The sequence below is a fragment of the Platalea leucorodia genome (assembly GCF_965183815.1).
Source record: "Platalea leucorodia genome assembly, contig: HAP1_HAP1_SCAFFOLD_377, whole genome shotgun sequence".
In the NCBI taxonomy this organism is placed as follows: Eukaryota; Metazoa; Chordata; class Aves; order Pelecaniformes; family Threskiornithidae; genus Platalea; species Platalea leucorodia.
In genome coordinates, this window is record NW_028121205.1 from 46,238 (window position 1) to 58,553 (window position 12,316).

At 63.1% G+C, this 12,316-nt stretch overlaps 1 protein-coding gene across 1 annotated transcript in view; it reads left to right on the plus strand.

The window, feature by feature from the left end:
- LOC309604133 (chromodomain-helicase-DNA-binding protein 3-like) overlaps window positions 1–9,920 on the plus strand; it is a gene marked incomplete at its 3' end in the record, with an annotated part of 54,180 nt that extends 44,260 nt beyond the window's left edge. Inside the window, exons 22-29 of the mRNA XM_082339045.1 lie at window positions 103–276; window positions 752–893; window positions 2,190–2,321; window positions 2,583–2,700; window positions 3,426–3,550; window positions 4,748–4,979; window positions 7,980–8,146; window positions 9,599–9,920. Of these exons, the coding sequence (XP_082195171.1) occupies window positions 103–276; window positions 752–893; window positions 2,190–2,321; window positions 2,583–2,700; window positions 3,426–3,550; window positions 4,748–4,979; window positions 7,980–8,146; window positions 9,599–9,920 (1,412 nt within the window). The remainder of the gene's footprint in view (window positions 1–102; window positions 277–751; window positions 894–2,189; window positions 2,322–2,582; window positions 2,701–3,425; window positions 3,551–4,747; window positions 4,980–7,979; window positions 8,147–9,598) is intronic.
- Between the last annotated feature and the right edge of the window lie 2,396 nt (window positions 9,921–12,316).

The following is a 12,316-nucleotide window of genomic DNA, read 5'->3' on the forward strand; positions in this document are numbered from 1 at the left end:
CATGGCCATCCCCACATCCCCCCTATGTCGCAGCCATCTACGTCCCCGTCCCCATGTCCCTGTGCCACCCCCCCCCCCCCACGTCACATTGTCCCCTCCCAGCAACCTGGAGGGCTTCCTGGAGGAGTTTGCCGACATCTCCAAGGAAGACCAAATCAAGAAGCTCCACGACTTGCTGGGTCCCCACATGCTGCGGCGTCTCAAGGCCGACGTCTTCAAGAACATGCCGGCCAAGACCGAGCTCATCGTCCGCGTCGAGCTCAGCCCCATGCAGAAGTACGCCGGACGCCTGGGACCCCCGGGATGGGTGGTGGGGAGACCCCCCAGGACGCCTGGGACCCCCGGGATGGGTGGTGGGGAGACCCCCTGGATGCCTGGGCCCATGGGAGAGGGGTGCACCCAGACCCTGGTGTCCATGGGAGCGGGTGTTGGTGGAGCTCGTTGCATGGAGCTCAGCGCCGCGCCAACGTAGGCCGGGGTCCCTTGGGTGCTTGGGTCCCCTGGACACCTGGGCCCATGGGATGGGTGCTGAGGAGACCCCCAGGACGCCTGGGCCCATGGGAGAGGGGTGCACCCAGACCCTGGTGTCCATGGGAGCGGGTGTTGGTGGACCTCGTTGCGTGGAGCTCAGCCCCGTGTTGACGTAGGCCGGGGTCCCTTGGGTGCTTGGGTCCCCCGGATGCCTGGGACCCCCAGGATGGGTGGTGGGGAGACCCCCCCGGACGCCTGGGTCCCACCGACCTCCCCGTAGGAAGTACTACAAGTACATCCTGACGCGGAACTTCGAGGCGTTGAACTCGCGGGGCGGCGGGAACCAGGTGTCGCTGCTCAACATCATGATGGACCTGAAGAAGTGCTGCAACCACCCCTACCTCTTCCCCGTCGCCGCCATGGTGAGGACCGCGGGGACACCGGGAGGGGACGGAGGGACAGGGGGTGGTGGGACATGGGGACATGGTGGGACATGGAGGGGTTGGAGGAAGGTGGAGGGGATAGAGGGACATGGGGACATGGTGGGACATGGGGACATGTGGGCATGGAGGGGCTGGAGGAATGTGGAGGAGATAGAGGGATGTGGGGTGGAGGGACGTGGGGACGTGGTGGGACGTGGGGACATGGTGGGACGTGGGGACGTGGAGGGGCTGGAGGAATGTGGAGGGGATAGAGGGATGTGGGGTGGAGGGACATGGAGACATGGAAGGGTTGGAGGGATGTGGAGGAGATAGAGGGACGTGGGGACGTGGTGGGACATGGGGACACAGTGGGACACGTGGGCATGGAGGAGTTGGAGGAATGTGGAGGAGATAGGGATGTGGGGTAGAGGGACATGGAAGGGTTGGAGGGATGTGGAGGAGATAGAGGGACGTGGGGACATGGTGGGACATGGGGACATGGTGGGACACGTGGGCATGGAGGGGCTGGAGGAATGTGGAGGGGATAGAGGGACGTGGGGACATGGTGGGACGTGGGGACTTGGAGGGGTTGGAGGGACGTGGAAGGGTTGGAGGGACATGGAAGCATGGTGGGACGTGGAGGGACATGGAGGGGATGGAAGGATGTGGAGGAGACAGAGGGACATGGGGTCATGGTGGGACATGGGGACACGGAGGGATATGAGGAATGTGGGACAAAGGGACGTGGAGTGGAGGACCATGGAGGGGACAGGAGGACATGGTGGGGACATGGGAACATGGAGGGGTTGGAGGGACCTGGGGCAGAGGGATGTGGGATGGAGGAACGTGGACGCATGGTGGGGACATGGTAGGACATGGGGACATGGAAGGCTTGGAGGGACATCGAAGGGTTGGAGGGATGTGGAAGCATGGTGGGGTACGATGGGGACATGGAGGGACATGAGGGACATGGGACAAAGGGACGTGGAGTGGAGGACCAGGGAGGGGACAGGAGAACGTGGTGGGGACGTGGAGCGGTGGGAGGGACACAGAGGGACATGGTGGGGACATGGAGCGGTTGGAGGGACGTGGAGGGGACAGAGGGACATGGGGTGGGGGGACATTGGGGGGACATGGGGACGTGAGGGATACGAGGGACATGGGACAGGGGCATGGGGCGGAGGGGACAGAGGGACGTGGGGTGGAAGGACATGGAGGGACACAGAGGGACGTCGGCGGAGGCTGGGGGACCTCAGGGGACACCGGGGGCCAGCGAGGTGACGTCCGTGTCCCCAGGAGTCCCCGAAGCTGCCGAGCGGCGCCTACGAGGGGGGGGCCCTGATCAAGGCCTCGGGGAAGCTGCTGCTGCTGCAGAAGATGCTGCGGAAGCTGAAGGAGCAAAACCACCGGGTGCTCATCTTCTCCCAGGTGGGGTGGCCGGGACCCCCAGGGACCCCCCAGCACCCACAGCCCCCCCCCCAGGGCACCCACAGCCCCCCCCCAGGGCACCTACAGCCCCCCCAGACCCCCCCGGGTGCTCATCTTCTCCCAGGTGGGGTGACCGGGACCCCCTCGCCTCCCCAATCTGACCACCACCACCCATCCCAGCTCCCCTGGGTCTTCCCAGTCTGACCAGTACCGGGTGCCCCCAGCACCCCTGGGTGCTCCCAGTCTAACCAGTGCCCGCAGATGACGAAGATGCTGGACCTACTGGAGGATTTCCTGGACTACGAGGGCTACAAGTACGAACGCATCGACGGGGGCATCACGGGGGCCCTGCGGCAGGAGGCCATCGACCGCTTCAACGGTAGGACCCCGGCGTCCGGGGGGCACCCAGGCGGTCGGGGGGGGCACCCCAGTGTCTGGGGGGGCACCCAGGTGTCCAGGGTGGGGGGGACACAGAGGCATCTGGGGCCACCCGGGTGTCCGGAGGGGACCAGGGTGTTGGGGGCACCCAGGAGTTTGGGGGGCACCCAGATGCCTTGGGGGGGCACCCAGGTGTCTGGGGGGGGGGGGCACCCCAGTGTCTGGGGGGGCACCCAGGTGTCCGCGGTGGGGGGGATACAGAGGATTCTGGGGGCACCCGGGTGTCCGGAGGGGACCAAGGTGTTGGGGGGCACCCAGGTGTCTGGGGGGGCACCCAGATGCCTTGGGGGGGCACCCAGGTGTCTGGGGGGGACCCAAGTGTCCTGGGGACCAGCCTGTACCCCTCCCAAGGCAGGAGGGGGGGGGGGGAATTTCCCTGGGTGGGAGGGATAAGAAAGGGGGGGTTTGGGGAGGTCCTGGGTTGGGGGGTCCTGGGTTTGGGGGGGTTCTAGGTTTGGGGGGGCCAGCCCCACATTCCGACGCTGGGTGGGGGCAGCGCCAGGGGGTTTGGGGGGTCCTGGGTTTAGGGGGGCAGCACCGGGGAGTTGAGGGGGGGGGGTCCTGGTTTTGGGGGGGGGTGCAGCCGCCCATGTTGATGGCGGGGAGGGGGTCAGGGGGTCCCGGGTTTGGGGGGGCCGGCCCCCCCCGCTGACGCCGGGGGGGCAGCGCCGGGGGCGCAGCAGTTCTGCTTCCTGCTGTCGACGCGGGCCGGGGGCCTCGGCATCAACCTGGCCACCGCCGACACCGTCGTCATCTTCGACTCCGACTGGAACCCCCACAACGACATCCAGGTCTGTCACCCGCCCGGCGTCACCCATCCCGGCACCCTGGCACCCATCCCCACACCCCAGCACCCATCCTAGCACCCCGTTGCCCTCCCCAGCACCCTGTCACACACCCCACACCCTGTCACTCACCCCACACCCTGTCACCCATCCAGCACCCTGTCACACACCCCACACCCTGTCACCCGTCCAGCACCACCCACCCAGCACCATGTCACCTGCCAGCATCACCCATCCCAGCACCCTGTCACCCGTCCAGCATCACCTGCCCAGCACCCTGTCACCCATCCAGCACCCTGTCACACACCCCACACCCTGTCACCCGTCCAGCACCACCCGCCCAGCACCATGTCACCTGCCAGCATCACCCATCCCGGCACCCTGTCACCCACCCTGGCACCCTGTCACCCACCCAGCCTCACCCACCTAGCAACTTGTCACCTGTCGGGTGTCACCCACCTGGCACCCTGTTACCCACCTGGTATCACCCACCCAGCACCCTGTTACCCACGTGGTATCACCCACCCAGCACCCTGTCACCCACCCGATGTCAGCTGCCCAGCACCCTGTCACCCGCTCGGCATCACTCGCCCAGCACCATGTCACCCACCCGGCACCATATCACCCACCCCAGCACCCTGTCACCTGTCCGGCGTCACCCACCCGGCACCCTGTCACCCAGCTCAGCACCCTGTCACCTACCCGGCATCACCCACCCCAGCACTCTGTCACCCACCCGATGTCAGCTGCCTGTCACCCGCTCAGCATCACCTGCCTGGCACCCTGTCACTTGCCCGCCACCCCGTCACACCCAGTGTCACCCACCTGGCACCCCCCTTGGCACCTTGTCACCCACCCGCTGTCACCCACCACATGTCACCCGCCCCGCAACCTGTCACTTGCCCAGCGTCTCCCACCCAGCACCCTGTCACCCATCCTGATACCCTGTCCCCAACCCTCCCTCCATTTCTCCCGCCCTGTCCCCGTGTCCCCCACGGTGTCCTGTCCCCCACGGTGTCCCTGTCCCCCACAGCCCCCACCACTGCATCCCTGCTCCGGCGCGTCCCCCGCCACCACGTCCCTGCTCTGATGTCCCCCGCCACCATGTCCCTACTGGCGTCCCCTGACCCTTGTCCCCCACCACCTGACACGTCCCCCATCTCCACGTCCCTTCTCTGACACCTCGCGTCCCTGTCCCCCCAGGCCTTCAGCCGGGCGCACCGCATCGGCCAGGCCAACAAGGTGATGATCTACCGGTTTGTCACGCGCGCGTCGGTGGAGGAACGCATCACGCAGGTGGCCAAGCGCAAGATGATGCTGACGCACTTGGTGGTGCGCCCCGGGCTGGGCTCCAAGGCCGGCTCCATGTCCAAGCAGGAGCTTGATGACATCCTCAAGTTTGGCACTGAGGAGCTCTTCAAGGATGAGAACGAGGGTCAGCGCCCAACGGGGTTGGGGATGGGTGGGACAGGGTGTGCCGGGCTTTGGGGGGGGGACGTGGTGGGACGTGGGAGGCCGTGGTGGGACGTGGGAGGCCGTGGTAGGACATGGGAGCCCATGGTGGGCTGTGACTGGGCTTGAAAAGCTGTGATGGGATGGTCGAGGTCATGATGGGTCACGCAGAGCCGTGATGGGATGGTCAAGGTCATGATGGGTCACGCAGAGCCGTGATGGGACGTTTGAGGTCATGATGGGTCATGCAGAGCCGTGGTGGGACGTGCAAGGTCGTGGTGGGACGTGCAAGGTCATGATGGGTCATGCAGAGCTGTGGTGGGATGTTCAAGGTCATGATGGGTCATGCAGAGCTGTGGTGGGATGTTCGAGGTCGTGATGGGATGTTCAAGGTCATGATGGGTCATGCAGAGCCGTGGTGGGATGTTCGAGGTCGTGATGGGATGTTCAAGGTCATGATGGGTCATGCAGAGCCATGGTGGGACGTTTGAGGTCGTGGTGGGATGTGTGAGGCCATGTCAGGACATGCGAGACCGTGAAATGTCACGCAAACCCGTGATGAAACGTGCAAGGTCACGATGAGGTCAGAATGGGACACACGAGGCCGTGACGGGGCCGTGGTGGCATGTGTGAGGCCATGGTGGGACGTGTGAGGCCATGGTGGGACACGTGAGGTCAGAATGGGGCTGTGACAGGTCATGAAAAGCCATGATGGGACATGCGAGAACATGATGGGGGCCGTGATGGGGCCCATGAGGCTGTGGTGGGACGTCTGGGCCATGATGGGAGACATGAGGCTATCACAGAAGGTGTGATGCCACGATAGGGTGTGAGAGGTTGTGACAGGGCTGTGGTGGGACACGTGAGGTGGTGACCAGGTGTGTGAGGCCCTGCCGTGCTGTACCAGGCTGTGACAGACCACGTCAGTGTGTGTCAGGCCATTCTGGGCCATGCCAGGCCACGCTGGGCCATGTCGGGCCACGTCAGGCTGTGCTGGGTTGTGCCAGGCCACGTTGGACCATGTTGAGCCATGTCGGGCCATGTTGGACCGTGTTGGACCACCATATTGGACTGTGTTGGGCCACACTGGTCCGTGTCGGGCTGTGTTGGGCCATGGTGGGCCACCACATTGGGCCATGTTGGACCATGCTGGGCCGTACTAGGTCATATCAAGCTGTGTTGGACCACGTTGGGCCATATTGGGCCATGTCGGGCCGTGTTGGGCTGTACTGGGCTGTGCTGGACCATGTTGGGCCATGCTGGGCCGTACTAGGTCATATCAAGCCGTGTTGGACCATGTTGGGCCGTGTTGGACCATGTTGGGCCGTGTTGGACCATGCTGGGCCATGTTGGACCATATTGAGCTCTGTGGGGCTGTGTTGGACCATATTGGGCCATGTTGGACCATGTTGGGCCATGTCAGGCCGTGCTGGGCTGTATTGGGCTGTGCTGGACCATGTTGGGCCATGTCAGGCCGTGCTGGGCTGTATTGGGCTGTGCTGGACCATGTTGGGCCGTGTTGGACCATGCTGGGCCATGTTGGACCATGTTTGGCCGTGTTGGGCCATGTCAGGCTGTACTGGGCTGTGCTGGACCATGCTGGGCTGTACTAGGTCATGTCAAGCTGTGTTGGACCATGTTGGGCCATATTGGGCCTTGTTGGACCACGTTGGGCCATGTCAGGCCGTATTGGGCTGTACTGGGCTGTGCTGGACCATGTTGGACCATGTTGGGCCATGTTGGGCTGTGTTGGGCTGTTCTGGACCATATTGGGCCTTGTTGGACCACATTGGGCCGTGTCAGGCTGTGTTGGGCTGTACTGGGCTGTGCTGGACCATGTTGGGCCTTGTTGGACCATGTTGGGCCATGTCAGGCCATGTTGGGCCATATTGGACCATATTGGGCCTTGTTGGGCCATGTTGGCCCGTGTTGGGCTGTACTGGGCTGTACTGGGCTGTGCTGGACCATGTTGGGCCTTGTTGGACCATGTTGGGCCATGTCAGGCCATGTTGGGCCATATTGGACCATATTGGGCCTTGTTGGGCCATGTTGGCCCGTGTTGGGCTGTACTGGGCTGTACTGGGCTGTGCTGGACCATGTTGGGCCGTGTTGGGCTGTACTGGACTGTGCTGGACTATGCTGAGCCTTGTTGGACCATGTTGGGCCACGTTGGGCCGTATTGGGCTGTACTGGGCTGTGCTGGACCATGTTGGGCCATGTTGGACCACATTGGGCTGTGCTGGACCATGTTGGGCCATGCTGGGCCATACTGGGTCATGTCAAGCTGTGTTGGACCGTGTTGCGCTGTGTTGGACCATGTTGGGCCATGTCAGGCTGGGTTGGGGTGTATTGGGCTGTGCTGGACCATGCTGGGCCATGTTGGACCATGTTAGGCTGTACTGGGCTGTGCTGGACCATGCTGGGCCATGCTGGGCCATACTAGGTCATGCCAAGCTGTGTTGGACCATGTTGGGACGCGTTGGGCCGTATTGGGCTGTACTGGACCATGCTGGGCCATGTTGGACCATGTTAGGCTGTACTGGGCTGTACTGGACCATGCTGGGCCATGCTGGGCCGTACTAGGTCATGCCAAGCTGTGTTGGACCGTGTTGGGACGCGTTGGGCCATGTTGGATCATGTTGGGCTATATTGGACTACGCTGGGCCATGCTGGGCCATACTGGGTCATGTCAAGCTGTGTTGGACCATGTTGGGCTGTGCTGGACCATGTTGGGCCATGTCAGGCCGTGTTGGGGTGTACTGGGCTGTGCTGGGCCATGTTGGACCATATTGGGTGATGTTGGACGATGTTGGGCCACGTCAGGCTGTACTGGGCTGTGCTGGACCATGTTGGGCCATGCTGGGCCGTACTAGGTCATGTCAGGCCGTGTTGGGCCATGTTGGAGCATGCCAAGGCCATGTTGAGCCGTGCCAGGCCCTGCTGGACCACGTCAGGCCGTGTCAGCAGCGTGTCGCCGGCGCAGGGGAGAACAAGGAGGAGGACAGTAGCGTCATCCACTACGACAACGAGGCCATCGCTCGGCTGCTGGACCGCAACCAGGATGCCACCGACGATGCTGACGTGCAGAACATGAACGAGTACCTCAGCTCCTTCAAGGTGGCCCAGTACGTCGTGCGTGAGGAGGACAAGGTGCGCCCCGGGGACGGGGACGTGGGGACACGGGGTGGGGTGTGAAGGGGGGGACGATGGGGATGATGGAGGTGGTGGGGACAATGGAGATGGTGGAGGGGGGGACGATTGAGATGATGGAGGTGGGGATGATGGAGGTGATGGAGATAGAGATGGTGGGGACGATGGGGATGATGGAGATAATAGGGATGATGGAGATGGGGACGATGGAGGTGATGGAGATAGAGATGGTGGGGATGATGGGGACAATGGAGATGGGGACAATGGAGGTGATGGAGATGGGGACGATGGAGGTGATGGAGATAGAGATGATGGGGACGATGGGGACGATGGAGATGGGGACAATGGAGGTGATGGAGATAATAGGGATGATGGAGATGGGGACAATGGAGGTGATGGAGATAGAGATGGTGGGGATGATGGGGACAATGGAGATGGGGACAATGGAGGTGATGGAGATGATGGGGACAATGGGGATGAGGGAGATGGTGGGGACAATGGAGACAGTGGAGATGGGGACAATAGAGATGATGGGGATGATGGAGATGGTGGGGACAATGGAGATGGTAGTGGGGACGATTGAAACGATGGAGATGGGGGATGCTGGAGATGTTGGAGATAGAGATGATGGGGACAATGGGGATGATGGAGATGGTGGGGACAATGGATCTGGTGGAGATGGGGACAATGGAGACAATGGAGATGGGGATGACGGAGGTGATGGAGACAGAGATGGGGGATGATGGAGACAGTGGGTCTGGTGGAGGTGGGGACGATTGAGACGATGGAGGTGGGGATGCTTGAGATGATGGAGATGGAGATGATGGGGGAGATGGGGACAATGGAGGTGATGGAGATGATGGGGACAATGGGGATGATGGAGATGGTGGGGACAGTGGAGATGGTGGTAGTGGGGACGATTGAAACGATGGAGATGGGGGACGCTGGAGATGTTGGAGATAGAGATGGTGGGGACAATGGATCTGGTGGAGGTGGGGACAATGGAGACAATGGAGATGGGGATGATGGAGGTGATGGAGATAGAGATGGTGGGGAAGATGGGAATGGGGATGATGGCGACGGTGGGGACAGTGGAGACAGTGGAGATGGGGATGATAGAGATGGTGGGGACAATGGGGATGATGGAGATGGTGGGGACAATGGATCTGGTGGAGATGGGGACAGCGGAGACAATGGAGATGGGGACAATGGAGGTGATGGACACAGAGATGGGGGATGATGGAGACGATGGGGATGGGGACGATGGAGATGACGGTGGATGGGAGGCGGTGGGGATGGGGGATGACGCAGGTGGAGCTGATGGCGCTGGGGACAATGGAAACGATGGAGCTGGGGACACCGGAGCCTGGCGGTGGCAACCTCAGGCCGACGGGGTTCCGGCGGGCGCCCGCGGGTGGCCTGGGTGGGCGCTGACGGTGCGTGTGCCGGCAGATCGAGGAGATCGAGCGGGAGATCATCAAGCAGGAGGAGAACGTCGACCCCGACTACTGGGAGAAGCTGCTGCGGCACCACTACGAGCAGCAGCAGGAGGACCTGGCGCGCAACCTGGGCAAGGGGAAGCGGGTGCGCAAGCAGGTCAACTACAACGACGCCGCCCAGGAGGACCAAGGTGGGCACTGGGGGGCACTGGGAGGCACTGGGGGGTACTGGGAGTGCACTGGGAGGCATTGGGAGGACCCGGCGCACAACCTGGGCAAGGGGAAGCGGGTGCGCAAGCAGGTCAACTACAACGCCGCCGCCCAGGAGGACCAAGGTGGGCACTGGGAGTGCACTGGGAGGCACTGGGAGTGCACTGGGAGGCACTGGGAAGATACTGGGAGGCACTGGGAAGGTAATGGGAGGCACTGGGGGGCACTGGGAGTGCACTGGGAGGCATTGGGAGGACCTGGCGCACAACCTGGGCAAGGGGAAGCGGTGTGCGCAAGCAGGTCAACTACAATGCCGCCGCCCAGGAGGACCAAGGTGGGCACTGGGGGGCACTGGGAAGGTACTGGGAGGATGCTGGAACACACTGGGAGTTACTAGGAGGGGTTTTGATGCACTGGGCACCCTTGCCCAGGAGAACTGAGGTGGGTGCAGGGCAGCTGGGAGAACTGGGAAGCACTGGTAGGGTACTGGGACACATTGGGAGGGTACTGGAGCAGACTGGGAGGCACTGGAACACATTGGGAGGAGACTGGAGCAGACTGGTTAGGTACTGGGACGCATTGGGAGGGCACTGGGATGGACTGGGAGGCACTGGTAAGGCATTGGGAGGCACTGGGGGGAGTCCTGATGCACTGGGTACCCGCACCCAGGAGGACCAAGGTGGGTACAGTGCAACTGGGAGTACTGGAAGGTACTGGGATGTCCCTCAGTAACTGGGATGTTACTGGGAGGGCACTGGGGCAGACTGGGAGGATACTGGGACATACTGGGGAGAGTTGCAATGCACTAGGCACCTGAACCCAGGAGGACAAAAGTGGATACAGGGCAACTGGGAGCACTGGGAGGTTACTGGGATGTTCCTCGGGAGCACTGGGAGGCACTGGGTGCTGTTGTTGGGGGAATGGGAGGCACTGGGAGTGTGCTCTTTCCGTACTGGGAGGATACTGGGAGGCACTGGGGGTAGTCCCGATGCCCTGGGCGCTTGCACTCAGCAGGACCAAGGTGGGGTACAGGGCAACTGGGAGCACTGGGAGGCACTGGGTGCCATTGCTGAGGGAATGGGAGGCACTGGGAGTGTGCTCTGTCAGTACTGGGAGGATACTGGAGTGGACTGGGAGGATACTGGGATGGACTGGGAGGCACTTGGGGGGGGTCCCAATGCACTGGGTACCCACATCCAGGAGGACCAAAGTGTGTATGGGGCAACTGGGAGCACTGGGAGGTTACTGGGATGTTCCTCAGGAGGCACTGGCAGTTACTGGGAGGGCACGGGGACGGACTGGGAGGCACTGGGAGGGCTCTGGACGAGCCTGTCCCACACCTTGGGGGGGGATTGGGGGTATGGGGTGGATTTGGGGGTACCTGGGGGTGCAGGGGGTGTTGGGGTGAACAGGGGGTGTTTGGGGGTACGGGGGGTGTTGGTACAGGGGGTGTTTGGGGGTGCAGGGGTGTTTGGGAGTGCAGGGGGTGTTTGGAGGGTGTGGGGGGTGTTTGGGGGTGCGGGGGTGTTGGGGGTGCGGGGGTGTTTGAGGGTGTCAGGGGTTCTTTGGGAGTACAGGAGTGTTTGGGGGTGCGGGGGTGTTTGGGGGTGTCGGGTTCTTTGGGAATACAGGAGTGTTTGGGGGTGCGGGGGTGTTGGGGGTGCGGGGGTGTTTGGGGGTGTCGGGTTCTTTGGGAGTACAGGAGTGTTTGGGGGTGCGGGGGTGTTGGGGGTGCGGGGGTGTTGGGGGTGCGGGGGTGTTTGGGGGTGTCGGGTTCTTTGGGAGTACAGGAGTGTTTGGGGGTGCGGGGGTGTTGGGGGTGCGGGGGTGTTGGGGGTGCAGGGGGTGTTTGGGGGTGTCGGGTTCTTTGGGAATACAGGAGTGTTTGGGGGTGCGGGGGTGTTGGGGGTGCGGGGTGTTGGGGGTGCGGGGGTGTTTGGGGGTGTCGGGTTCTTTGGGAGTACAGGAGTGTTTGGGGGTGCAGGGGTGTTGGGGGCACGCGGGGGGTGTTTGGGGGTGCAGGGGGGTGTTTGGGGGTGCGGGGGTGTTGGGGGTGCGGGGGTGTTTGGGGGTGTCGGGTTCTTTGGGAGTACAGGAGTGTTTGGGGGTGCAGGGGGTGTTGGGGGTGCGGGGGTGTTGGGGGTGCAGGGGTGTTTGGGGTGCGGGGTGTTGGGGGTGCGGGGGGTGTTGGGGGGTGTGCGGGGGTGTTTGGGGGTGTCGGGTTCTTTGGGAATACAGGAGTGTTTGGGGGGTGTGATGGGTGTTGGGGGTGCGGGGTGTTGGGGGTGCGGGGGTGTTGGGGGTGTCGGGGGTTCTTTGGGAGTACAGGAGTGTTTGGGGGTGTGAGGGTGTTTGGGGGGCACGGGGGGTGTTGGGGGTGCGGGGGTGTTTGGGGGTGTCGGGTTCTTTGGGAGTACAGGAGTGTTTGGGGGGTGTGAGGGTGTTGGGGGTGTGGGGTGTTGGGGGTGCGGGGGTGTTGGGGGTGCAGGGGTGTTGGGGGTGTCGGGGGTTCTTTGGGAGT